Raw genomic sequence first — 26,422 nt, 5'->3', positions numbered from 1 at the left:
CAGGGGTCAGTCAATATGGCTCATAAACAGCCAAATCCTGGACTATTTTGAATTTCAAAGTCCATTTGTGCCTTAAACACACTGTAGGAATCCAGGAGTGGTAATTTCAACAAGTTTGAACATGTATTTGCCATTGGGAATGGAGAGTCATCCAGGAACTCTATTTGTGGCAATGGTTCCAACCCAGAAGGAGGAAGTGATGTCAGCCCTGTGGCAAAGATCAAAACGTCTTCCACAGACACAGCAGCCTCGCCTTCTGCAAAGAAAAAATGTTCAGGTAGATATACATGGTAATGTGCTTTTCCAAGTAGTTATAAAAAAACAAAACAAACCTTCACAGTCAAGGAGATAGTCTGCCCAGTAGGCCAAGGTTAGACCTTCTTTTTGTCTCCTGTTGCTCCCTGAAGGGCTGACGTCAGGTGTAAAGAGTCTCTCAAGTTCAAAGCCAGTGAGTCGCTTTTCAGAGTGGCAAAAAGATTCCACAGATCGTGTAGCTAATGGTGATATATCCTTCAGTGCAGCATCTAAAATAGATAAAATTATTGAATCATGAGATCCACTAACCTCCTTTAAGAGGACCTGAGTCTGAAGGAAGAGGGCACCGCCCAGGAGGACGAGGAAGAGATTTCTTTTTAATTTATATACACACACACACACAATTTGTTATTTTTGAGGAGTGTTTCAAGCTGGTAGCCCTTCACACAACTCGGTACCCATGACGTAGCTCTTGGTTTCAAAAAGGTTGGTGACCCCTGATCTAGAGTGATCATGTGATCTAATCTATCCCTGAGAGGTTCAGGACCAAACGCCATGACCTCAACAGCTAAACAGACTGAGTTTAGGCTCCAGCACAAAGCGCTAAATGTCTCCCTCCCCTTACAGAGCATTCTTGGGCCCAAAGGATCTTCTGCCCTACCAAGAACACAAGGACACATTTGGAAAGTCTAACAAGAGGAAATGCTTTAATGAAGGCCTGTGGGAAATCCAGAATGACCCTGCAGTCAACCCTCCCTTAGGCTCCCCCTACCTTCCCGTAGGTTCCTCCAACCCTCCCGTAGGTTCCTCCAACCCTCCTGTTCCCCCTACCTTCCGGTAGGTTCCTCAAACCATCCTGTAGGTTCCCCCTACCCTCCCGTAGGTTCCTCAAACCATCCTGTAGGTTCCCCCTACCCTCCCGTAGGTTCCTCAAACCATCCTGTAGGTTCCCCCTACCCTCCCGTAGGTTCCTCAAACCATCCTGTAGGTTCCCCCTACCCTCCCGTATGTGCCCCCTCCCTTCCCTCCTCCCGTATGTTCCCCCTACCTTCCCGTAGGTTCCTCCAACCCTCCTGTTGGTTCCCCCTACCCTCCCGTAGGTTCCTCCAACCCTCTCGTAGCTTCCCCCTACCCTCCTGTAGGTTCCTCCTGTGTTATCATGAGTGTATGGCCTGGCCTATCGTGATGTATTTGTTCATGAGTCCTCATGTGTCCCCAGATTTAACTGCTCTTAAGAGCACTGAAGGCATGAAGCTGATCCAGCACTGCTAGCAGGGCCATGTCTCCAACCGCCTGATGACCTGGGGCTACGCTGATGCCATCAGAACACTTGAACAGCAGAACACCAGACCACCAGAATGCAGAACATCAGAACACTGGAACATCAGAACACCAGACCACAAGAATTACCAGGTAGCATGTGAATTTGACTGCAGGGTCATTCTGGATTTCCCACAGGCCTTCATTAAACCCTTTCCTGTTGTTAGACTTTCCAAATGTGTCCTTGTGTTCTTGGTAGGGCAGAAGATCCTTTGGGCCCAAGAATGCTCTGTAAGGGGAGGGAGACATTTAGCGCTTTGTGCTGCAGCCTAAACTCAGTCTGTTGCTGATCCTGTGACAAATGTGGAAAATGGAAAATTCTGGGTATCGTCCTAGTTTATAACTGAACCGTAACAGTTCCCAGCCGGCCATCAGCAGGAGGGTCCCCCTACATGAGCCTGGTCCTGCTCAAGGTTTCTTCCTGTTAAAGGGGAGTTTTTCCTGCCACTGTTGCTTGTTGGGGGTCCGGCCCTGGGATTCTGGAGAGGGTCTAGAGACAATTGTGATTGTAAAAGACGCTATATAAATAAAGATTGATTTGATTTGATTTGAGTTCGCTGCTGCTGTAAGGAGCAAATGCTTTCCATCCACCCAGAAATGATTCCTGACTCTACGTATCCAATATCGGGTCAAAAAGCCCACAGACTGATTAAGTATCGTCACCTGTCCTAAGTGCAGAAGGGTGACGAGGTTATCGCAAGACAAACCTACGTTTCATGTGTCCCAAAGAAGAAGATGGGGTGCTTGTTGGCAGGTGGGTTGACAGCTCCTTCAGGGCGTTCATCAATCTGAAGATCAGAGAGAGAGACACCAAACTAACTACAGATTCACCCTTTAACCCAACCTGAAGCTTCAGAGGACGACGGTTTCCGCTCCTCCGTTTGTCCCGTTGTGCTTCATTGGAAATCCAAGTCTGGCTCAGATAAGGCTCACATCCTGAAGATGTGGCACAAATCTGGGCTCCTTGTAAGAGGAGCTTCAGCAACACTTCTGGATCTAAGACGAGTCGAGACTTTGACTTTAGTACGTCCTCCTGGCTCCGCCCTGTACTGGGCCACCATAAGAGGAAGATCAGAGGAGGACGTGCTTCCACCATATCCTGCAGTCACAGGACAGCCAGCTGGACAGAGACCGGACCGGAGCCCGGACTCCGCTCCAGGGTCTCCACCCTTGCTTCCCCACCAGAGGGAACCAGGGACTGAGGCTAGTCAAAGGAGGACGCGTGTGCAGGTTTGAGACTCTGAGCCACATCTGGAGCTGAAACCACCTGCTTGCTCTCAGTGCGTCTCACTATGTGGCTCCTGGATCCCTAACGGGTCCCAGAGAGTTCTGCCCAACGAGAAGAATCCAGAAAGCTGCTTCTATTGTTTTCAGCAAATATCAGCGCTAAAATGTCACCTCACATGCACGCTGGGGGTTTAATCCGCTCATTTTCCATCCAAATGAAGGGTTAGGGTTAGGGTTAGGGAATGATCAATGAGGGTTAGGGAATGATCAATGAGGGTTAGGGAATGATCAATGAGGGTTAGGGTTAGGGAATGATCAATGAGGGTTAGGGTTAGGGAATGATCAATGAGGGTTAGGGAATGATCAATGAGGGTTAGGGAATGATCAATGAGGGTTAGGGTTAGGGAATGATCAATGAGGGTTAGGGAATGATCAATGAGGGTTAGGGTTAGGGAATGATCAATTAGGGTTAGGGAATGATCAATTAGGGTTAGGGAATGATCAATGAGGGTTAGGGTTAGGGTTAGGGTTATGATCAATGAGGGTTAGGGTTAGGGAATGATCAATGAGGGTTAGGGTTAGGGAATGATCAATTAGGGTTAGGGAATGATCAATTAGGGTTAGGGAATGATCAATGAGGGTTAGGGTTAGGGAATGATCAATGAGGGTTAGGGTTAGGGAATGATCAATGAGGGTTAGGGTTAGGGAATGATCAATTAGGGTTAGGGAATGATCAATTAGGGTTAGGGAATGATCAATGAGGGTTAGGGTTAGGGAATGATCAATGAGGGTTAGGGTTAGGGAATGATCAATGAGGATTAGGGTTAGGGAATGATCAATGAGGGTTAGGGAATGATCAATGAGGGTTAGGGAATGATCAATGAGGGTTAGGGTTAGGGAATGATCAATGAGGATTAGGGTTAGGGAATGATCAATGAGGATTAGGGTTAGGGAATGATCAATGAGGGTTAGGGAATGATCAATGAGGGTTAGGGTTAGGGAATGATCAATGAGGGTTAGGGAATGATCAATGAGAGTGATTAGCAGGACGCTCACAGAAGGTGATGCAACCCTGTAATAACGTCATTAGTACGTGTTGATGTTAAACTCCCTGTGTTGCTGCAGCTCCCCTTCTCTAATTAATGACTCATTAAAACCTGCGGATAAGGTGCATGAGAGTTAGAGTGCAAGGACTTGTGCATCACTTGTCCACCTGTCCCTCATTACAGGACTTGCAGGATGTCTCTCCACACAATAAGGTCAGATTTCGGCCTCCAGCAGCAGTAATAACTCAGTAATACGCAGGTTGTCTAGTGACACACACACACACACACACACACACACACTGACAGTTATTAAGACCAGCCTGTCTAATGATGTCACACATTAGTGACGTCGACTCCAATTAAATGATGTCATTTATGATCACTGTTGAGGTCATTTCTTACTCTCTGGGTCACGTGGTCTCTCTATCGCTCACACCACATACACACTAATGTAAAATCTCAAAATGAGGCTTCGGGTTGGACTGGGTTTGGAGTTTTAAACATGTTTTCTCCGACAAAGTATCGTGGTGAACCCGTGACCCCTCGAGGTTTGGGCATATTTCGCCCCTCGAATAACAACAACAACAACAACAACAATAATAATAATAATAACAATAATGGTGCAGTATCCGGACTCCGGGCAGCAGGGGGCGGTAATGGTGACGGCCGCCATTAAAGAAGAAGAGCGTGACGTTTATTGCGAGTAGACGCGTTTTTCTCTCTGGACTTTCTACAAACTTCAGAGAACATGGCTGAAAAAGAGGGTAAATGTGTGAACTGAGCAGAGCTGAGACCATTCCTGTCGATGTGCTGCACTGTGGGCAATAGCTGCCATCGCCGTAGAAATTAGCATGGTCGGCTAGGTCGCTCAGATGAATCCCTTCATGTTTAGCCAAACTTTGTTTAATTTGTTCGAATTAAATGTCTAACACTATTGATGTTGCACTAATGTTTAGACAAGAATTATATTTACAGTGTTACTTTAATCTTATATCCGGTAATCGCTGACAGTTGGTCACGCATGAAACAACATGCACAAAAATGCTATTAAGATCTTTCCAGGCTATCGGTGCTAAACAGCTACGGTAGCCTGCATGTTCCAATTAACACACCGCCGCCTTCTGGTAACCATGTAGCCATTCCAAACACAATTGTGTCTTTAATCTTGTTCTTCCTTCCAGTGTATGATGAAGTAGTAGAGGATCGAGTTATCAACGAGGAATATAAAATTTGGAAGAAAAACACACCTTTCCTCTACGACCTGGTGATGACGCACGCGCTGGAGTGGCCCAGTCTCACGGCCCAGTGGCTCCCAGACATCATCAGGTGATAACATCGTTCGTGAACCAGCTCTGACAAGGGCCCTAATCCTGACATCACCATCTCCTCCAGTCAGGAGCTGCCTTGTTGCTCTTTAAGTGGTTTTGGATTCTTGCAGGATAGGAGGCGACTACGCTCTTCACAGGCTGGTTTTAGGAACCCACACATCAGATGAGCAGAACCATCTCGTCATTGCTCGTGTCCAGATCCCGAATGAGAATGCAGAGTTTGATAACTTGCACTTCGACTCTGAGAAAGGAGGTAATTAGCCGGGGTTGTTCTGTCTGTGTCTGAACTAGTGAGACCACCAGGCTTTAGTAAATGGCTAATTGGCTTCACACAATTATTAAAATATTAAAATCTTAAAGCGCTGTTGTTCAGCTCTGCCGCTGACAGCTCACGTCTGATTTGCCGTCTCACACGTGATGGGTGTGTTTTGTGGCTTCAGAGTGACCTGATGCTAACGTGGCGGTGTGTTTCCCAGCAGGTATGTTATCGGGTGACCAGCTGTGTGTTGCTGTGCTGTCACAGGTTGTATTTGTGTCCTGAGGTACTGTCACACTCTGAAGCACAGTGCAGTCTAAAACCACCAACCTGTTCACCAGATTAACCCTGATCTGACATGGCTAACATAGAGGCTAAACATGCCTCTGAGCTCAGGTGACATGTGCTAATTCGCCATGTGTCCCCAGGAGAACAGGTGAACCTCACAGCCACCCCGCCCATAGGAAGCTAACCTTGTGATTGTGTTGTCAGAGTTTGGTGGATTTGGTTCAGTAAGTGGGAAAATAGAGATTGAGCTGAAGATTAACCACGAAGGAGAGGTGAACCGAGCCCGCTACATGCCGCAGAACTCCTGCATCATTGCCACCAAGACGCCCACCTCTGATGTTCTCGTCTTTGACTACACCAAGCATCCTGCCAAGCCAGGTGCTGCAGCACACACACGCTCTGGTCAGTAGTTCAGACCTGGTTACTGATGTGTAATGTGTGTGTGTGTGTGTGTTTCAGACCCCAGTGGGGAGTGCAGCCCTGACCTGAGGCTCAAGGGCCATCAGAAGGAAGGATATGGCCTTTCCTGGAATCCTAATCTGAGTGGCAACCTGCTCAGTGCCTCTGATGACCACGTATGTAACTGGAGATTAGCAAACGCTGATGAGGACTTTAGCTCGCGTTGACTTATGTGGACATTGAAGGAGTTTCCTGCTTAGATGTTCCAAATCCCTCTGAGTGATATGAACCCCCTTGAATCATGTTACATCCCGGGTTAATCTGGCTGTTCCTGGTGTCTGTGTTGCTAATGAGCTAATGCTAACTGTGTCTGGATCTCTCTGCCTCCTGCTAGTTCCAGAGTGAAGGTCATTCTAGTCAACAATAACCAGGCCGTTCTTGTATTTCAGACCGTCTGTCTGTGGGATATCGGGGGGGGGCCGAAAGAGGGGAAGCTTCTGGATGCCAAATCCATCTTTACTGGCCACACAGCAGTGGTGGAAGATGTCTCCTGGCATCTGCTCCACGAATCCCTGTTTGGCTCCGTGGCCGATGACCAGAAGCTCATGATGTGAGTCGGTGATGGGGCAGCATGGGTCCGTTCAGCTCTGTCGTGCTTCTGACTGTTGTTCCTGTTCAGATGGGATACCCGATCCAACAACACGTCCAAAGCGAGCCACGCCGTCGACGCCCACTCTGCCGAGGTCAACTGCTTGAGTTTCAACCCCTACAGCGAGTTTATTCTGGCCACTGGCTCCGCTGATAAGGTAACGATGTGAAACCCTCTGTGATGAAGGAGCAGATGTTTGAGACGGGTTCTGTCCTCTCAGACCGTGGCTCTGTGGGATCTACGGAACCTGAAACTCAAGCTTCACTCCTTTGAGTCCCACAAAGACGAGATTTTCCAGGTAGGAGTGGAAACTGTTATTTAAAGTTGCACTAGAGGTCGACCCTGGTTCAGGGTCTGGCTGGATGTAGCTGCACCTCAGGAGACGCTTGAACTCAGCTGTGATGTCGTTTCTTCACCGAGGTTCAATGGTCCCCACACAACGAGACGATCCTCGCGTCCAGTGGCACCGACCGGCGTCTCAACGTCTGGGACCTGAGGTAAGCCTCCGGAGCTGGACGACCCCTGGAAACTGATGGTGTGGCCGTCACTGTCCCAGGACGACCCCTGGGTCTGGCGCCGGAGAGGTGCTTGGTTGGGACTTGGTTCGTTGCTCTGTAACAGCTGATGGTTCTGATGGATTCTGTCTTCCAGTAAAATTGGTGAGGAGCAGTCGGCAGAAGATGCTGAGGACGGTCCCCCAGAATTGTTGGTAGGTCACAGACGTCACGTGATGAGACAAAGCTGCTTTTATGTGCCGAGTGTCTGACTGACTGTTCCCACCAGTTTATTCATGGTGGTCACACAGCCAAAATCTCCGACTTCTCCTGGAACCCCGTGGAGCCGTGGGTGATCTGCTCCGTCTCTGAGGACAACATCATGCAAGTCTGGCAGATGGTACAGTATCTCCATGTTCCCTGTTGGTCTCTGTCCACTCCTTCACAGCAAAAAGGGGGGATTTTTACAGACAGCAGTTCCTGGAGGAGCTTTACCCACCAGTCACTATCTATGAGATCTTCATTCCACCCGTCCCACAGCAGGAGCCACTTAAATCCAAGTGATGACGGCACCAGAACTTCCCCCAGATTTCCAGAGACAATCGGAGACGATGAACACGTGTAAAGAGAGTAAAACGAGCACATGGTGGCTAACGGCTGAAGACCCTGATCATTTAAAAGGCCTCAGTCAGTTTCAGTAGGTGACACAACCAGGAGCTTAAATGCTGACTTTACTGGAGCTGGAGACAGGAGGAGCGGGCCGGGGTCCTGGAGGAGCGGGCCGGGGTCCTGGAGGAGCGGGCCGGGGGGAGCAGACCGGCGTCCCGGAGGAGCGGGCCAGGGTCCTGGAGGAGCGGGCCGGGGTCCTGGAGGAGCGGGCCGGAGGAGCGGGCCGGGGTCCTGGAGGAGCGGGCCGGGGGGAGCAGACCGGCGTCCCGGAGGAGCGGGCCAGGGTCCTGGAGGAGCGGGCCGGGGTCCTGGAGGAGCGGGCCGGAGGAGCGGGCCGGGGTCCTGGAGGAGCGGGCCGGGGGGAGCAGACCGGCGTCCCGGAGGAGCGGGCCAGGGTCCTGGAGGAGCGGGCCGGGGTCCTGGAGGAGCGGGCCGGAGGAGCGGGCCAGGGTCCTGGAGGAGCAGACCGGCGTCCCGGAGGAGCGGGCCAGGGTCCTGGAGGAGCGGGCCGGGGTCCCGGAGGAGCGGAGCCCACTGACTTGGTCCCTCCCAACATAAACCCTGTCAACATCAGGGGCCTCTACTATAACGATGCTGAACCAGGTTCAGGGTCCCAGAGTGTTTAGGGGCCCCTGAGATTAGTGGCTGACGGTTGGATGGTTCCATCCCACACAGCTGGAGCAGTTCGGGTCAGTCCAGATGTGAAATGGGCACAGAGAGTACCCTGGTCTTGGCTCTGGCCCTGTCAGGCTCCAATAGTGGCCCCAGCTCCAGTCCCATGAGGACCCTACAGCAGCTGCGGAGCCGGTCCCTGTGGCACCAGTTCACCCTTTTACACCCACTCATGTCATCACAAAGACCTGGGGGTGTGTCCAATATTCGTGTGCTCATCTCTCGTGTGCTCATCTCCCGTGTGTTCATCTCTCGTGTGCTCATCTCCCGTGTGCTCATCATTCTCAGGAATGCCCTTTCAGACATTAGCAGTCCCTCAGCATCACCACCAGGGGTCGCCAACGCCTCCAAAGCACTAGACATGCGCAGCAGCTGCCCAGAGGTGCGCGTTCATGACCCGTTCAGGGTCATGGGGGGGCCCACAGTGGGTAGACAAGTCCCCAGTTCATATGAGCATTTGTGGGTTTGGTACCTTGCTCAAGGGCACCTGGGCAGTGCTCTGGAGGGGTTCTGGCACCTTCCATTGTTTGCCCTGAGACTCGAACCGAGAACCCTCCTGGACAGAGGACGGAACTGAAATCAGGGTGCCAGAGTCTGATCCAGTGTCCCGGTTCCCCAGGCAGTGATGGGTTGAGGAGCCGGGTCGTCTGCTGGTGCTGGAGCACTGGTACCGGGTCAAAGGTCGCCTACCAGGAGGGTTTCAAGTGTGACCATCCTGTGATTTAGTCAGTTGCACTTTTGAGGATGAGCACCTGGTGTTTTCATGGTGATCCAGACAGGTGTCAGCTTGTAGGTTCTGGACTCACCTGCTCACAGCTGCTCCGGGCCCAGTTACTGCTGCCGGGTCCATGTCCAGTGTTCTGCAGTATCAATAACTGTGCGCTTGTTTCTGGCAGGCAGAGAACATCTACAATGACGAGGAGGCAGAAACCACCACAGCAACTGAGCTGGAATCCTGAGGAGCCCCCCAGGCCCAGACCCAGCTCCAGCCAGACCCAGGCCCAGACCCAGCTCCGGCCCAGACCCAGGCCCAGACCGAGCTCCAGCCAGGCCCAGACCCAGCTCATCCCTCTACCTCCCAGGGGACCCAGCTCCAGCCAGACCCAAGCCCAGACCCAGCTCCAGCCAGACCCAGGCCCAGACCCAGCTCCGGCCCAGACCCAGGCCCAGACCGAGCTCCAGCCAGGCCCAGACCCAGACCCAGCTCCACCCAGACCCAGCTCCAGCCAGACCCAGGCCCAGACCCAGCTCATCCCTCTACCTCCCAGGGGACCCAGCTCCAGCCAGACCCAAGCCCAGACCCAGCTCCAGCCAGACCCAGGCCCAGCTCATCCCTCTACCTCCCAGGGGACCCAGATCCAAAAGAACGAACTGAAACTTGGTTAATTCCTCATGTTGAGACATTCCAGCAGTCCTCTGGTCCGAGGCCGGCTCAGGACCTCATGAAGAGCTGCTCCGTTCCTGTTGTGTTCAAACCTTAAACCTTTCTAAGCTGTTTAGAAGAGCAGTGCAGGCCTGTTCCCAGACCCAGCACCTTAGCTAGGAACCTTTATGGACCACAGCTGCTCCAGGAGGGGGTCCTGTGGAGGACACCACCTCAGGGTTCAACACCTGCGTCAGTGTTGGGAACAAAGTTCAGCACTGGCCACACTCCTGGAATTCAGGACATTTAAAGACGACCCCAGAGTAAAAGTGATCCTCTGGATCCTGCTGGATCGACCCCAGAGTAAAAGTGATCCTCTGGATCCTGCTGGATCGACCCCAGAGTAAAAGTGATCCTCGGGACCCTGCTGGTTCGACCCCAGAGTAAAAGTGATCCTCTGGATCCTGCTGGATCGACCCCAGTGTAAAAGTGATCCTCTGGATCCTGCTGGTTCGACCCCAGAGTAAAAGTGATCCTCTGGATCCTGCTGGATCGACCCCAGAGTAAAAGTGATCCTCTGGATCCTGCTGGATCGACCCCAGAGTAAAAGTGATCCTCGGGACCCTGCTGGTTCGACCCCAGAGTAAAAGTGATCCTCTGGATCCTGCTGGATCGACCCCAGTGTAAAAGTGATCCTCTGGATCCTGCTGGTTCGACCCCAGAGTAAAAGTGATCCTCTGGATCCTGCTGGATCGACCCCAGAGTAAAAGTGATCCTCTGGATCCTGCTGGTTCGACCCCAGTGTAAAAGTGATCCTCTGGACCCTGCTGGTTCGACCCCAGTGTAAAAGTGATCCTCTGGATCCTGCTGGTTCGACCCCAGAGTAAAAGTGATCCTCGGGACCCTGCTGGTTCGACCCCAGAGTAAAAGTGATCCTCGGGACCCTGCTGGTTCGACCCCAGAGTAAAAGTGATCCTCTGGATCCTGCTGGTTCGACCCCAGTGTAAAAGTGATCCTCTGGATCCTGCTGGTTCGACCCCAGAGTAAAAGTGATCCTCTGGATCCTGCTGGTTCGACCCCAGTGTAAAAGTGATCCTCTGGATCCTGCTGGTTCGACCCCAGAGTAAAAGTGATCCTCTGGATCCTGCTGGTTCGACCCCAGTGTAAAAGTGATCCTCTGGATCGACCCCAGTGTAAAAGTGATCCTCTGGACCCTGCTGGTTCGACCCCAGAGTAAAAGTGATCCTCTGGATCCTGCTGGATCGACCCCAGAGTAAAAGTGATCCTCGGGACCCTGCTGGTTCGACCCCAGAGTAAAAGTGATCCTCGGGACCCTGCTGGTTCGACCCCAGAGTAAAAGTGATCCTCTGGATCCTGCTGGTTCGACCCCAGTGTAAAAGTGATCCTCTGGATCGACCCCAGTGTAAAAGTGATCCTCTGGACCCTGCTGGTTCGACCCCAGAGTAAAGTGATCCTCTGGATCCTGCTGGATCGACCCCAGTGTAAAAGTGATCCTCTGGATCCTGCTGGATCGACCCCAGAGTAAAAGTGATCCTCTGGACCCTGCTGGTTCGACCCCAGAGTAAAAGTGATCCTCGGGACCCTGCTGGTTCGACCCCAGAGTAAAAGTGATCCTCGGGACCCTGCTGGTTCGACCCCAGAGTAAAAGTGATCCTCTGGATCCTGCTGGTTCGACCCCAGAGTAAAAGTGATCCTCTGGATCGACCCCAGTGTAAAAGTGATCCTCGGGACCCTGCTGGTTCGACCCCAGAGTAAAAGTGATCCTCTGGATCCTGCTGGTTCGACCCCAGAGTAAAAGTGATCCTCTGGATCGACCCCAGAGTAAAAGTGATCCTCGGGACCCTGCTGGATCGACCCCAGAGTAAAAGTGATCCTCTGGATCGACCCCAGAGTAAAAGTGATCCTCTGGACCCTGCTGGTTCGACCCCAGAGTAAAAGTGATCCTCTGGACCCTGCTGGTTCGACCCCAGAGTAAAAGTGATCCTCTGGATCCTGCTGGTTCGACCCCAGAGTAAAAGTGATCCTCTGGATCGACCCCAGAGTAAAAGTGATCCTCTGGACCCTGCTGGTTCGACCCCAGAGTAAAAGTGATCCTCTGGACCCTGCTGGACCGACCCTCTTCCGTGGTGATACGGATCAGTGTTGCTGGACACCAGCTCCAGCCCATAATTGTGACCGAGCACCTTAGCAGAGACCAAGTGAGCAGAGAGGGAGGGAGGTTCAACAGTGCAGAGTCTTTATTCATGTGGCTCTAGTTTCTCTAACAGCTCAGCGTTCCATCAAACTTCCCTTATTTCATGGGAATGCCCTCCAGGCTAATATCAGGGGCCTTTCTGGCTCCCAGAAGGTTCCAGGTGCTTTCAGACTTGGTTTTCTTCTACAGCAGATTAAAGGATGGGTCACATTTTGAATGAAACTCAAGAAGTTTAAATGTTACATTTGTTCTCCATACAAACATTTTATATGAAAATACAATTGGGATTAAAATGTGAAACAAAGCAGGAACGTGTGAGTGGCGTTAAGACTGCGGCACCGATCCAGGCTGAGATGTTGGTGGTGGAGGGCTCACCTCCACTCAGTCTTCATTAGTCTCTTCCTGCTCCCCCTGAGCTGCTGGGGGCATTTCAGGAGGTCTGTGGGGCTGATCAACACCCTCCTTCTCCAAGCTGTCAGGGAAATCCTCTTTGTCCTGGTCCTCCTGGACCGGGGGGTCCTCAGAAGGTGCCGGTGTCTCCGGTCCCCCTTCCTTCTGGAGGAGACTTAGCCGGTTGTTCAGGTCGTTCCTCTCTTTGTGCAGAGCTCTACACAAGCGTTCCAGCAGCTCCAGCTTCCCCTGCAGGGCCTTGAAGTGTCCATCACGCAACGTTTTCTAGAGAACAACGGAGGAGAAGGGCAGATCACCAGACTGTTGCTTTCCTCTGGAGACACGTCTCCCAGCGTGGCGTCCATCTCCACCACGCCGGTTCCTCCTCAGCTCCTGGGGAGGCCCCAGCGTGGGGTCCATCTCCACCACGCCGGTTCCTCCTCAGCTCCTGGGGAGGAACCAGCGTGGCGTCCATCTCCACCACGCTGGTTCCTCCCAGCGTGGCGTCCATCTCCACCACGCTGGTTCCTCCTCAGCTCCTGGGGAGGCCCCAGCGTGGGGTCCATCTCCACCACGCTGGTTCCTCCTCAGCTCCTGGGGAGGCCCCAGCGTGGCGTCCATCTCCACCACGCTGGTTCCTCCTCAGCTCCTGGGGAGGCCCCAGCGTGGGGTCCATCTCCACCACGCTGGGGCCTCCTCAGCTCCTGGGGAGACCCCAGCGTGGGGTCCATCTCCACCACGCTGGTTCCTCCTCAGCTCCTGGGGAGGCCCCAGCGTGGCGTCCATCTCCACCACGCTGGTTCCTCCTCAGCTCCTGGGGAGGCCCCAGCGTGGCGTCCATCTCCACCACGCTGGTTCCTCCTCAGCTCCTGGGGAGGCCCCAGCGTGGCGTCCATCTCCACCACGCCGGTTCCTCCTCAGCTCCTGGGGAGGAACCAGCCACACCCTGTCTGGCCCATGACAACGGAGAAGCTACTGAGCAACATTTAGCTGAGCTCTGAGGACCATCCTGGTGGGACCTTCAGCTGAGCACTCTTGACCGTTGCTCATGGACGACAGCTTCCAGCTGTTTCCAGCTGTTCCTGGTCATCAGAACTCACCTCCTCGGCCATCTGCAGCAGCGCCTGGTTGTTGCTCTCCCACTTGCTCCTCCACTGTGTCGTCTCTTTCTCCAACTTCTTGATCTTCTTGGTCATCTAAAGAAACACGAATGACCAGCAGTGAGTGCACGTGTGCGTGCACACACACACACACACACACACACACACACACACACACACACACACACACACACACACACACACACACACACACACACACACACACACACACACACACACACACACACACACACACACACACACACACCGCTGTCCATCCCACACTCACCTTTTCCATCTCCTGTCTGAAGGTGGAGAAGACCTCGTTGCTCTTGGCCAGGGTGCTCTGGAACTCCTCGAACTTGTCCATGTAGAGCGAGAGCTAGAAGAGAGGACGGGAGGTGAGCACCGAGCTGGACTGCAGGTCCAGAAGGCCCCCTTTCCCCCTCAGCACCACCCGGACCTACTTGCTGCTTGAGCCGGATCTCCTGCTCCTTCATCAGCTCACACTTGCGCCTGGACTCGGTGGCGTCCGTCAGCAGCTGCAAACATTCCGTCACATCTGCATGTCGTGTTTGGACGTGTTGGTGTATTTATGGTGAACAACATCTGACGCTTGGTGGGCGGGGAGCAGCCAGGCTGCACCAGCACCGTGGGCCCTCCGGCCCCAGCACCGCGGGCCCTCAGCACCGTGGGCCCCCAGCACCGTGGGCCCTGCGGCCCTGCAGCCCCAGCACCGTGGGCCCTGCGGCCCTGCAGCCCCAGCACCGCGGGCCCTGCCGCCCCAGCACCGCGGGCCCTCAGCACCGTGGGCCCCCAGCACCGTGGGCCCCGGCACCGCGGGCCCTCAGCACCGCGGGCCCTGCGGCCCCAGCGCCGCGGGCCCTGCGGCCTCGGCACCGTGGGCCCTCCGGCCCCAGCACCGTGGGCCCTGCGGCCCCGCGGCCCCAGCACCGCGGGCCCTCCGGCCCCGGCGCCGCGGGCCCTGCGGCCTCGGCACCGTGGGCCCTCCGGCGCCGCGGGCCCTGCGGCCCCAGCACCGTGGGCCCTGCGGCCCTCCGGCCCCAGCACCGTGGGCCCTGCGGCCCCAGCACCGTGGGCCCTGCGGCCCTCCGGCCCCAGCACCGTGGGCCCTGCGGCCCCGCGGCCCCAGCACCGCGGGCCCTCCGGCGCCGCGGGCCCTGCGGCCGCGGGCCCTGCGGCCTCGGCACCGTGGGCCCTCCGGCCTCGGCCCCCGGGGCCTTGAACACTCACCAGGTCCCTCTCTTTCTGCTGCTTCTCCTCAACCTCCTTCATCATCTCGGTGATTCTCTGCAGCTTGGTGTCCATCAGCTGCTGCTGCAGCTCCTTGTGCTTGAACATCTTGTCTATGTGCTGCAGACACAACACGTCATCAGTGCGCTGAGGGCAACGTTTGGACCGCTCGTACCGCTCGGCCACAGGCGGGTTGACCTCCGCACCCTCACCTCCTCTCTCAGCTCGTACTGCTCGATGAGTTTCTTGAGCTTCTCGGCCAGGTCCATGTTCTCCTGCCTCAGCTTGGAGTTGTGGGAGCTGTGCTGCTCCATCTGCACCTCGATGTCACTGAGGGTCATCTGGAAGTGCAGCATGGCCTCCTTCCGCTGCTCCTCGTACTCCCTGGACCGCTGGGCGTTCTCTTCCTGTAGGAACGGGTCACAGAGAAGGTCAGTCTGAGCTCATGTCCAGGCCTTCTCCCAGGGCTGGGACCGCTACCTTCAGGGTCTTGTTGTGTCTCTGCAGCTCCCGACACAAACTCTCCAACTTGCTGCGAGCCAAGATGGCCTTGCTGTGATCCCCCTGCAGGTTGATCTTCTCCTTCATGATCTGAGACTGCTTCTTCTGAAGCACCTTCAGCCGCTTCTGCATGGAGCGGCTCTCTTCCAGCTGTGGACAACAGCAGCATGGACTGAAAAGCAGTTTCTGTACTGGGCCTAATCTGGACCCAAGCGTGACCTCCTGCAGGGGCGGTGAAAGGAGGCGATAGAAGAACACCCTGAAAAACACCCCAACCTTGGAGACAACCTTGGTCAGATGTTCTCCCCAGATGTTTGAGTGGAGGCTGCTCATTTGTAAGGGGGCAGAACAGGGAGAGCTACCCTGCAGGACAGGGTGGGGAACCTGAACTAGGACCCTCTCGTTTTACAGCTCCATGATGCTGCTGTCATTTAGGAACGAGCCACATTTGCCCCTGAGGTGAGGAACCACCAGTGGACCAGCATCCGGGACTCTGGACCAGTGGCCTCAGTCATGTTCAGAGATGTGTCCATCTTACCAGGTCTGCATACTTCTTGCATAAAGCAGCGAGTTTCTCCTCCGGGGTGTCCAGAGTGTTCAGAGCCTGCATCAAGAGAACCACCTCCTTCCCTGAAACAATGAAGCAAAGGGGGGGGGGGATGGGGAGGAGAGAGGGAGGAGGAGAGGGGGGGGTGGGAGGAGAGAATGAGGAGGAGAGAGGGAGGAGGAGGGGGGGGTGGGAGGAGAGAGAGGGTGTGATTCGTTCATCCTTTAGCATGAATCTGAGAGTCTGAACTTCATCACTGAGACCTTTGACAACCATGTTGCAGCTCATTAGTACATCAATATAATCAGATGAACCAGAAGGTCCAGGGACGTCCCTGGACCAGGAATGTCCCTGGACCAGGGACCCTCTTTTACTCTGACCTGCCAGGTCTGAGGAGGAGAGAGCGTCTCTGTGTGTGAGTGATGGAGTCAAGTGCTCCTACCAAACGTTTTGTCCTCTCCAGCCTTGGAATCTCCTCCAGGATCTAGTTCTGGTTCCATCAAATCACTGGGACTGTCCTCTCTGCCGGGGGTTTCCCCCCGCTCCTCCTCAGCACAGCACGAGCCCAAATGGAAGTCCGCAACCTCCTGACATCAGAGAGATCAGGTCAGGGGCAGCACCACCATCAGACAGCAGTGTGTGGGTCCACGCGGGTTCCTGCAGGTCCACGCAGGTTCCTGCAGGTCCACGCAGGTTCCTGCGGGTTCCTGCGGGTTCCTGCAGGTCCACGCAGGTTCCTGCAGGTCCACGCAGGTTCCTGCAGGTCCACGCAGGTTCCTGCGGGTTCCTGCAGGTCCACACAGGTTCCTGCGGGTTCCTGCAGGTCCACACAGGTTCCTGTGGGTTCCTGCAGGTCCACGCGGGTTCCTGTGGGTTCCTGCAGGTCCACGCGGGTTCCTGCGGGTTCCTGCAGGTCCACGCGGGTTCCTGCAGGTCCACGCAGGTTCCTGCGGGTTCCTGCAGGTCCACGCAGGTTCCTGCAGGTCCACACAGGTTCCTGTGGGTTCCTGCAGGTCCACACAGGTTCCTGCGGGTTCCTGCAGGTCCACACAGGTTCCTGCGGGTTCCTGCAGGTCCACGCGGGTTCCTGCAGGTCCACGCGGGTTCCTGCAGGTCCACGCGGGTTCCTGCAGGTCCACGCGGGTTCCTGCAGGTCCACGCGGGTTCCTGCTGACAGCTACACAGGAACAGAAACAGGCTGGGGTACCTGACAGAGGGGGTCCAGGTCCGCTGGAGAATCACTCCCTCCCACGATACTTCTGGAGGCCACGTCCAGCTCACAAACCTCCGTCATCTCCGGTTGTCCTGAAAGAGGAGAAAGGAGACGGTCAGCACCACCTGGAGATGACCTGGACCTCAGCCTCATCAGCGCTCGGTTGCCATAGCAACTGGTTGCTGCGTTGATATCCCACAGCTACAAACACTGAGAGGATGAACGATGTTCCCCGACTGACTGTCTGACTGACTGCCTGTCTGTCTGACTGACTGACTGTCAGTCTGACTGACTGACTGTCAGTCTGACTGACTGACTGACTGTCTGACTGACTGACTGACTGTCTGTCTGACTGACTGACTGACTGTCAGTCTGACTGACTGTCTGTCTGACTGACTGCCTGTCTGTCTGACTGACTGACTGACTGACTGCCTGTCTGTCTGACTGACTGACTGTCAGTCTGACTGACTGACTGACTGACTGCCTGTCTGTCTGACTGACTGACTGACTGTCAGTCTGACTGACTGACTGCCTGTCTGTCTGACTGACTGACTGTCTGACTGACTGACTGCCTGTCTGTCTGACTGACTGACTGCCTGTCTGTCTGACTGACTGACTGACTGCCTGTCTGTCTGACTGACTGACTGACTGACTGCCTGTCTGACTGTCAGTCTGACTGACTGACTGACTGACTGACTGACTGACTGTTGCTGACACCATCACAGTTTCCTGCATGTGTCCAAAAAATGTTTTGATAGATGTATGAAGATGTGGACAGAGAGGAGGAGGAGAAGAGAGGAGGAGGAGGAGAGAGAGGAGGAGGAGCAGAGAAGAGGAGGAGAGAGAAGAGCAGCAGAGAGGAGGAGGAGAGAGAAGAGCAGCAGAGAGGAGGAGGAGAGAGAAGAGCAGCAGAGAGGAGGAGGAGAGAGAGAGCAGCAGAGAGGAGGAGGAGAGAGAAGAGCAGCAGAGAGGAGGAGGAGAGAGAAGAGCAGCAGAGAGGAGGAGGAGCAGCAGTGAGGAGCAGACAGGAGGAGGAGAGAGAAGAGCAGCAGAGAGGAGGAGGAGAGAGAAGAGCAGCAGAGAGGAGGAGGAGAGAGAAGAGCAGCAGAGAGGAGGAGGAGAGAGAAGAGCAGCAGAGAGGAGGAGGAGCAGCAGTGAGGAGCAGACAGGAGGAGGAGAGAGAAGAGCAGCAGAGAGGAGGAGGAGCAGCAATGAGGAGCAGAGAGGAGGAGGAGAGAGAAGAGCAGCAGAGAGGAGGAGGAGGAGGAGCAACAAGGAGGAGCAGAGAGAAGAGCAGCAGAGAGGAGGAGGAGCAGCAGTGAGGAGCAGACAGGAGGAGCAGAGAAGGGGAGAAGCAGAGAGGAGGAGCAACAAGGAGCAGAGAGAAGAGCAGCAGCAGAGAGGAGCAGCAGAGAGGAGGAGCAGCAGCAGAGAGGAAGAGGAGGAGCAGAGAGGAAGAGGAGGAGCAGACAGAGGAAGAGGAGCAGCAGAGAGGAGCAGAGAGAGGAAGAGGAGGAGCAGCAGAGAGAGGAGCAGAGAGGAAGAGGAGGAGCAGACAGAGGAGGAGGAGACAGAAAGAGTTGGAGGAGCAGCAGTGAGGAGGGGGAGCAGAGAGGAGCAGACAGAGGAAGAGGAGCAGCAGAGAGAGGAGCAGAGAGAGGAAGAGGAGGAGCAGACAGAGGAGGAGGAGACAGAAAGAGGAGGAGGAGCAGCAGTGATGAGGGGGAGCAGACAGGAGGAGGAGCAGACAGAGGAAGAGGAGCAGCAGAGAGAGGAGCAGAGAGGAAGAGGGGGAGTGAGAGGAGGAGCAACAAATAGAACAATTAGGAAGAGGATGCAGGTAAAGATGAAACAAAGCTAACCAGCTCTGGTTAACAGGAACCCAAACAACAATAATCAGAATTAACAGCAGGTAATAAGACACCCATGACAAGTTTATCAGAACTAGTAAAGAACTCAAACAAGTCTTCCCCAAATGGAACCTGACCTACATGACGTCATAAGAGCGGCGATCCAAAAGTTTCAGGACCAACTTAGCTGGTTAGCCAAGTCCAGGTAGCATGTGAGCTAACGGGAACGAGGCTATCGAACAGACGCCCTTCAAAATACGTCAGAATTAAAAGCTGTGAACCGAAGGGGGGGTTGTGGTTGACCTGAGCCCGTCAGAAACCCCAGGAGGCTAAAACGGACGGAACCCCCGGGTCAACAAGCAGCTGGCGGCTACCGCGGCCAGAGAACAGCACGTTTGCTCGGACTGTTGAGGCGCTCCGTCAGGTAGGCAGGCGGTGCAGATGCTCATTTAGCCACTCGGCTAAAGGTAAGCCTCAGACAATTATCTACCTAAATAATCGCCATTTAAAGATGTGTACACCGAGTTAGACAGGTCCCACCTGGTGTCGAGTTAAAAACATACATTAGCACAGACAGCTCAAGTAAGTTAAACAGCTGAAGTAACATTAGTCCGCTGTTTTAGCTTGGCTGCCCTGTGCTAACTGCTTGTAGCTCGCTAGCAGCACAAGTCCCCTACAACATAACTTTCTTCGTCAAATAGAAACATGAGTGATAATACAGGGAGACGCGTTTGTAAATGTTTTACACGTAGGATGATGAAATCATGAGCTCGACATGATAACACCAGTCTAAATAACCTGCATGTTGCCTGAGCACCTACCTGCGTGTCTTCACTGGTGGGTGATAGAAGACCGGATGTCAATGAGCCTCTAACCGCGAAATAACCGCTACAACATCCGCTTACACCCTTTCACAATAAAGGCCCCTCTTTTGTACATTCCATGATTGTGCTCTGTCATGACTGCTACGACTGCGACTAATAGTACTACTACTGCGACTAAAAGTCCTACTAATAGTGCTACTACCGCTACTAATAGTCCTACTAATAGTACTACTACTGCTACTAATAGTGCTACTACTGCTACTAATAGTCCTACTAATAGTACTACTACTGCTACTAATAGTGCTACTAATAGTGCTACTACAACTACTAATAGTCCTACTAATAGTACTACTAATAGTGCTACTACTGCTTCTAATAGCCCTACTAATAGTGCTACTACTGCTACTAATAGTACTACTACTGCTACTAATAGTGCTACTAATAGTGCTACTACAACTACTAACAGTGCTACTACTGCTACTAATAGTCCTACTAATAGTACTACTACTGCTACTAATAGTACTACTAATAGTGCTACTACTGCTTCTAATAGCCCTACTAATAGTGCTACTACTGCTACTAATAGTCCTACTAATAGTACTACTACTGCTACTAATAGTGCTACTAATAGTGCTACTACAACTACTAATAGTGCTACTACTGCTACTAATAGTCCTACTAATAGTACTACTACTGCTACTAATAGTACTACTAATAGTGCTACTACTGCTTCTAATAGTCCTACTAATAGTGCTACTACTGCTACTAATAGTCCTACTAATAGTACTACTACTGCTACTAATAGTGCTACTAATAGTGCTACTACTGCTACTAATAGTGCGACTACTAGTACTACTACAACTACTAATAGTGCTACTACTACTACTGCGACTACAACTAATAATAGTAATAGTGCTACTACTTATACTCCTACTATGATTGCTACTTCTACTACAACTACTACTACTCCTAATACTACTAGTGCTACTACTACTGCTACTACGGAGAGGAGAGAAGGGGAGGGGAGAGGAGAGGAGGACAGGGGAGGAGAGGAGGACAGGGGAGGAGAGGTGAGGACAGATGAGAGGAGGGGGGAGGACATGAGAGGAGGGGAGAGGAGATGAGAGGAGAGGTGAGGAGGGGAGGGGAGGGGAGGGGAGGAGTCAGCCTCTCGTACCTGGACAGGGAGCTGGTTCCATAGCAGGGGGGCCTGGTAGCTAAAAGCTCAGCCCCCCATTCTACTCCTAGAGACTCTGGGGACCACAAGTAGACCAGCATTCTGAGAGCGGAGCGATCTATTGGGCTGGTAAGGTGTGACAAATATGTTATTGTTGGTGGATGAGGGTTCTAAGGAAGCAGCAGTGAGGTGTGTAAGACTACAACTCTGCATCCTGGTCTGGACCCTGGGTTGTCAGGTCACTTTGGGTCTCATAAAATTAGCCAAGTTACTAGAAATGAGAGAGGCACCATCTCTGGACACCGTCTCTCCTAATCAGACCAGGTTTCCCCCAAAAAGTGCTCCAATTGTCTAAAGGCCACCTGGTTTTGTCACCACCATGACAGCCAGCGACGAAGCGACGACACGCGGCTAAACATCTCATCGCTGGCCAGGTTGGGGAGGGGACCAGAGAATGCTACGGAGTCCCACATCGTTTTTGCGTAATTGCACATCTGGGACATGCAGATTACGATGGCCCCTCCACCTCCCTGTCACATTATTCTTGCTATAATCCTTCCTCCTGGCTCTACATTTTTGAGCACATCTCAGAAGGGGAAGAAGTTCAGGTCGTCTCCTTTGGAAGTAGGGGTTGAAATAATGATGGATGTCGGGGTTGTCTCTATTGAAAGGCCTGGATTTCTTAAATCTGTACAAATTCAGCTGGCGTGCAAAAGTCGAGCTGGAGGCTTTGAAGCCATTGAAAGACAAAAACTCCTTCTCCATTAGATCCTTATTGATGATGATCCCGTCACCTTATTGGTTCCAGACGATGGTATCAATGTCACCATCATTGACCAAGCACCACAATTTTGTAGGGAAGATGTTTGCATTCAGTGGTGGTCCTCTCAAGACCTTCCCTTTCAGGTAGAATCGTCCAAACTGGCTCTGCAGTTTATCAGACCTTTCGCAGTGGACCAGATGTTGAACTCATCGGCCGTGCACCTTCTCCAAGTTGCCTTCTTCCCTCAAGCTGTGTCCAACATTCCAAGTGTCTCTGCTGAAGCCGGTTTTTTAGTTGGACCTGGTTCCGCCTTCCTGCCCCCTTCCCCCCGTGTGATCAGCGGCGTTCCAGCCTACGCTGTCCGACGAATTTTGGACATCCACCAACAAGGACGTAGTCTACATTTCCATACTCTAACAATTTTGCTCTGACCAGCAAATCAGCGGATGGAATTCCGATTGGTTAAAGAATCACAGCCATTACTGATAGAAATTGGACAGCCCCAATGCAAGCAGAAAGTGTTTATTGTTGCTGACACACCCAGAACCCATCACAGACATTAAATATTACTTAAATGATTGAACATTTGTTGAAGAACACTCATAATATTAAGACAGCTTCTCAAACTGGCTGCTATCCAACCAGGTTGCTCCTTCAGCAATCATGACGTGCGTGTCAGATGTTTGCAGCACCTGGTGTGGACCCACCCAGAGGCAATGTTTCCTTCGCCTGCTGCCAGGATTCTTTACCATGATCCAGTTGCCTGGCTTAAGACCATGTAGTGGTTTGGATGGATCGGATGGGAGGTGTTCCTCAACCTGCTAAGAGAGAAAACCGCTTCTTAGTTTTGCAACCTTTTATCTTCACACAAACTCATGACCTCACTGAAGGTTCAATTCCTCCGTTTGCATCTAAGACAACAATATAAATGGATGCATATGCACTAGTTCCAGAGGTCACATGATCTCCTGAAAAGGCAGAGCTTTGAATTCTAATTATAATATTCAAGTTTACCAGGTGCAGGAAAAGAACAAGGAGAGTATAAATGAGACTTGAGTAAAACATGATCAGTCATCCTGATAGACAACTGAAAATGTAAATGAAATTCTCAGCTATCTTTCATGGCATTCTAAACAAAAATGAATGCTTTTAAAAAGGTTAATCGACAAATGGTGTCTGGAATACCCTTGCTGAAGGAAGGGGCAATTCTGCAACCTCTGTGGAATTTTGGCCTTGGTCCATCTCCATTGGAGGTCCCATCTAAAAAAGTAAAATATAAAGGTTGGACACAATTCTATTAATGCTTGTTAGGTTTGAGTAACGATATCACTATAAACTAAAGTACTCCACTGGGTGGTCAGTTAATCTGGCACCAGTGCTCACAAGATGAATCTGTGACACTAGAATTCACCAACCTGGTTAGAATAATGGCAGGGGACAAAGCCGGTGATCAGAGAGCTGCCCTGGTGCTGCCCGAAGTCTGAAACAGTTCAGATAATCCTTTTAGAAGACATGTAAATATCAATTTACGGGTTCACGACACTTCTTAGCCATTGTTGTGCTGTGTGTGACAGCCCCGACTACAAGATGAAACATCTTTGAAAAACCAAAGGAAGTCCAGTTGAATTTAACTAAGCCAGGAATTTAACAACTAGACCCTCGTGCAGATTTACCTCCATGGCCTCATTACCTGTGTCATAGAGATCAGGATGCTCCCTCCACCTCTCTGTCAGACCCGTCTGGATATCTTCCTTCACCCTGACTCTACATTTTGAAGCACATCTCTTCAGAAGAGGAAGAAGTTCAGGTTGGCTCCGTTGGAAGTAGGGGTGGAAATAAAGAGCCGGGCCTGTCATGTGGGCGTTGGGCTGGTCTCTGGTGAAAGGTGTGGATTTCTTGAAGCCATAAGAATTCAGCTGGCGCACAAAACTGGAGGAGCTGGAAGCTTTGAAACCACTCAAAGACAAAAAGTCCTTCTCGATTAAATTCTTATGGACGATGATCCCGTCGCCCTGGTCGTTCCAGACGATGGCGTCAATGTTGCAGTCATTGACCAGTCGCCACAGTTTCATCGGGAAGATGTTTTCCTTCAGTGACAACTGTAATTGTTGCATTTTCAGATCTGTGAAGAGAGAAAACACTCAGATTTAGACAAAATTTTTAGTCCCAAATCTGTGTCAGGCAGTTCCTAAATGAACGATAAAAGACAACAACATGATATGGAAGATAACAACCAGGAAGTGGAAGACTTCTGTATATGGCTGTAGATGTCATCCTCTGTCTTTAACTGTACTTCAAATTATAAATGAACCTCAAAGAATCCAGATGGGACAATGTCAATTGTTTTCACCGCTGGGTCAATGTTGAGTCATGATGATAGCATCAGCAACAATTTAGTAGAAGGTTTACGGATAATCAGCTCACCAGATTGAGGGAGGGGTGACTGGGGCAAGTGGGGCTCAAGAGAAGATCCTGCACCATTGATGGAATCAGGGAATTCTGGAGGGACTGTGGGTTCAGAGGGTTGTGTGACAAGGTGAGAGGGTTCCTTTTGATCTTCATCCAAGTCTTTTTCTGCAGAAAATTATGATAGGTGGAAAAGTCTGTGTACTACAAGGAATCAACAGCAGAAGGTGCTGAGGATGACTAGTCTCCACTGAAAACTCACCATTGTGTAGATCTGCATAACCATCGTCGTCATGCAGATCACGATGCTCCCTCCACCTCTCTGTCAGATCCGTCTGGATATATTCCTGCACCCTGACTCTACGTTGTTGAGCACTTCTCCTCAGAAGGGGAAGAAGTTCAGGTTGGCTCCGTTGGAAGTAGGGGTGGAAATAATGGTGGGTGTTGGGCTGGTCTCTATTGAAAGGCCTGGATTTCTTGAAGCCATAGAAATTAAGCTGGCGCACAAAACTGGAGGAGCTGGAGGCTTTAAAGCCGTTCACAGAGAAGAACTCCTTCTCCATGAGGCCCTTATTGATGACGATCCCGTCACCCTGCTCGTTCCAGACAATGGCGTCATTTTCACAGTCGTTGACCAGGCGCCACAATTTCACAGGGAAGACGTTTGCATTGAGAATCGACGCCATTTGTTGAATTCTGAGATCTGAAGAGAGGAAAACAGTCACAGTATTACCAATTAGCTACCTTAATTTACCTTTATTGGGATTTGACTTGACAGAATTAAATACATTTATTTCTAACGTCATTTTTCTGATTTTCTTAATTTCACAACATTCAATTCACAATCTGCATTTTTTTCAAATGTTAAATTTTTGTTTTAAAACACAATTTTTATTACCTGTTGAATGAAATTGCTCTCACACTGTTCAGATAAAACTAACTATCCAATTCTAGAGATTACTAATGATATACAACACCCTAAGGGCACTTATATCTTTGATGTGATTGCTTTTGATCAAAGCTCAAAGGACATACAGAGTTCAAAGAATCAAAGGGTCACGGTGTCATAATGTTTCAGCTTTATGTTATAATGATGACATCACCAACACTTTACTGGAAATATGATTGATAGGCAGCTCATCCAATCAATGGAGGGATGACCGGGGCATTAGGGGGTCTAAATTATTGATTATTGACATTACAGAGGCATTACAGAGGCATTAGAGAGGCATTATAGAGACAATATAGAGACATCATAGAGGCATTAGAGAGACAATATAGAGACATTATAGAGGCATTATAGAGGAATTATAGAGACAATATAGAGACATTATAGAGACATTAGAGAGACATTAGAGAGGCATTATAGAAGAATTATAGAGGCATTATAGAGGCATTATAGAGACATTATAGAGACAATATAGAGACAATAGAGAGACAATATAGAGACATTATAGAGGAATTATAGAGACAATATAGAGACATTATAGAGACATTATAGAGACAATATAGAGACAATAGAGAGGCATTATAGAAGAATTATAGAGACATTATAGAGGCATCACAGAGACAATATAGAGACATTATAGAGGAATTATAGAGACAATAGAGAGGCATTAGAGAGACATTAGAGAGACATTAGAGAGACATTATAGAGGCATTAGAGAGCCACTATAGAAGAATTATAGAGGCATTATAGAGGAATTATAGAGGCATTATAGAGGCATTATAGAGACATTATAGAGACTTCATAGAGACATTATAGAGGAATTATAGAGACATTATAGAGGCATTATAGAGGCATTAGAGAGACATTAGAGAGACATTATAGAGGAATTATAGAGACATTATAGAGGCATTAGAGAGACATTAGAGAGGCATTAGAGAGGCATTATAGAGGAATTATAGAGACATTATAGAGACATTATAGAGACTTCATAGAGACATTATAGAGGAATTATAGAGACATTATAGAGGCATTAGAGAGACATTATAGAGGAATTATAGAGACATTATAGAGGCATTAGAGAGACATTATAGAGACAATATAGAGACATTATAGAGGCATTATAGAGACAATATAGAGACATTAGAGAGGCATTAGAGAGGCATTATAGAGGAATTAGAGAGACATTAGAGAGGCATTATAGAAGAATTATAGTGACATTATAGAGGCATTAGAGAGGCATTATAGAGGAATTATAGAGACATTATAG

General features: G+C 51.2%; 4 protein-coding genes and 1 long non-coding RNA gene across 10 annotated transcripts; 2 read left to right on the top strand and 3 right to left on the bottom strand.

Annotated features, from left to right (window-relative positions):
• Window positions 1-133: 133 nt before the first annotated feature.
• LOC115252161 (uncharacterized) lies at window positions 134-2,961 on the bottom strand. The gene is made up of 3 exons (XR_003890599.1): window positions 2,287-2,961; window positions 333-524; window positions 134-256 (listed from the first exon to the last, which is right to left on the bottom strand). It is a non-coding gene; the product is annotated as an uncharacterized lncRNA (long non-coding RNA).
• Window positions 187-1,651, top strand: LOC115252160 (hepatoma-derived growth factor-related protein 3-like). Its single transcript, XM_029846666.1, has 3 exons — window positions 187-277; window positions 883-1,092; window positions 1,475-1,651. Exons 1-3 carry the CDS (start codon window positions 270-272, stop codon window positions 1,488-1,490), a joined length of 234 nt encoding a protein of 77 aa, XP_029702526.1. The 5' UTR covers window positions 187-269; the 3' UTR covers window positions 1,491-1,651.
• A 1,534-nt stretch (window positions 2,962-4,495) lies between the features above and the next one.
• On the top strand, window positions 4,496-9,917 carry LOC101074167 (histone-binding protein RBBP7-like). Of its 6 annotated transcripts, none has more exons than XR_003890451.1 (13): window positions 4,496-4,612; window positions 5,030-5,174; window positions 5,287-5,429; window positions 5,922-6,098; window positions 6,180-6,295; window positions 6,569-6,729; window positions 6,799-6,925; window positions 6,989-7,066; window positions 7,189-7,265; window positions 7,420-7,477; window positions 7,552-7,662; window positions 9,500-9,631; window positions 9,790-9,917. XR_003890451.1 is itself a non-coding variant. In XM_029846103.1 (13 exons), the coding sequence occupies exons 1-12, from the start codon at window positions 4,597-4,599 to the stop codon at window positions 9,560-9,562; spliced, it is 1,272 nt and encodes a 423-aa protein (XP_029701963.1). In that variant the 5' UTR covers window positions 4,496-4,596; the 3' UTR covers window positions 9,563-9,602; window positions 9,654-9,738. The 6 variants fall into 6 exon arrangements, 3 of the variants coding, with proteins under 3 accessions (XP_029701963.1, XP_011619397.1, XP_011619396.1); XR_003890449.1 differs by having other exon boundaries at window positions 9,500-9,653; window positions 9,790-9,830; XR_003890450.1 differs by having other exon boundaries at window positions 9,768-9,828.
• A 2,284-nt stretch (window positions 9,918-12,201) lies between these two features.
• Window positions 12,202-19,937, bottom strand: txlng (taxilin gamma). The gene is made up of 11 exons (XM_029846101.1): window positions 19,858-19,937; window positions 17,181-17,278; window positions 16,416-16,560; window positions 15,965-16,056; window positions 15,406-15,576; window positions 15,138-15,332; window positions 14,926-15,045; window positions 14,139-14,213; window positions 13,961-14,053; window positions 13,672-13,767; window positions 12,202-12,856 (listed from the first exon to the last, which is right to left on the bottom strand). Exons 2-11 carry the CDS (start codon window positions 17,265-17,267, stop codon window positions 12,563-12,565), a joined length of 1,368 nt encoding a protein of 455 aa, XP_029701961.1. The 5' UTR covers window positions 17,268-17,278; window positions 19,858-19,937; the 3' UTR covers window positions 12,202-12,562.
• Window positions 19,938-21,759: 1,822 nt separating this feature from the next.
• Window positions 21,760-24,892, bottom strand: LOC115251962 (heat shock factor protein-like). Its single transcript, XM_029846012.1, has 6 exons — window positions 24,469-24,892; window positions 24,225-24,374; window positions 23,491-23,922; window positions 23,216-23,280; window positions 22,986-23,060; window positions 21,760-22,621 (listed from the first exon to the last, which is right to left on the bottom strand). The coding sequence occupies exons 1-6, from the start codon at window positions 24,890-24,892 to the stop codon at window positions 22,409-22,411; spliced, it is 1,359 nt and encodes a 452-aa protein (XP_029701872.1). The 3' UTR covers window positions 21,760-22,408.
• Window positions 24,893-26,422: the final 1,530 nt, after the last annotated feature.

Source organism: Takifugu rubripes, chromosome 13, assembly GCF_901000725.2.
Source record: "Takifugu rubripes chromosome 13, fTakRub1.2, whole genome shotgun sequence".
NCBI classification, from domain to species: domain Eukaryota; kingdom Metazoa; phylum Chordata; class Actinopteri; order Tetraodontiformes; family Tetraodontidae; genus Takifugu; species Takifugu rubripes.
This window is presented reverse-complemented; position numbering and strand designations above follow the sequence as displayed.

Excerpts from the sequence above, each read along its gene's own strand:
- LOC115251962 (XM_029846012.1), bottom strand. The coding sequence starts at position 24,892 with ATGGCGTCGATTCTCAATGCAAACGTCTTCCCTGTGAAATTGTGGCGC. Across the intron at positions 24,375-24,468 it reads TTATGCAGATCTACACAATG|AAAAAGACTTGGATGAAGAT; the intron begins GTGAGTTTTCAG and ends AATTTTCTGCAG. Across the intron at positions 22,622-22,985 it reads TGCCCCTTCCTTCAGCAAGG|CAGGTTGAGGAACACCTCCC; the intron begins GTATTCCAGACA and ends TTTCTCTCTTAG.
- txlng (XM_029846101.1), bottom strand. The coding sequence starts at position 17,267 with ATGACGGAGGTTTGTGAGCTGGACGTGGCCTCCAGAAGTATCGTGGGA. Across the intron at positions 15,577-15,964 it reads GCAAGAAGTATGCAGACCTG|CTGGAAGAGAGCCGCTCCAT; the intron begins GTAAGATGGACA and ends TGTTGTCCACAG. Across the intron at positions 12,857-13,671 it reads TGCTGCAGATGGCCGAGGAG|AAAACGTTGCGTGATGGACA; the intron begins GTGAGTTCTGAT and ends GTTGTTCTCTAG.
- LOC101074167 (XM_011621094.2), top strand. Across the intron at positions 7,266-7,419 it reads CTCAACGTCTGGGACCTGAG|TAAAATTGGTGAGGAGCAGT; the intron begins GTAAGCCTCCGG and ends TCTGTCTTCCAG. Across the intron at positions 7,478-7,551 it reads ACGGTCCCCCAGAATTGTTG|TTTATTCATGGTGGTCACAC; the intron begins GTAGGTCACAGA and ends TGTTCCCACCAG.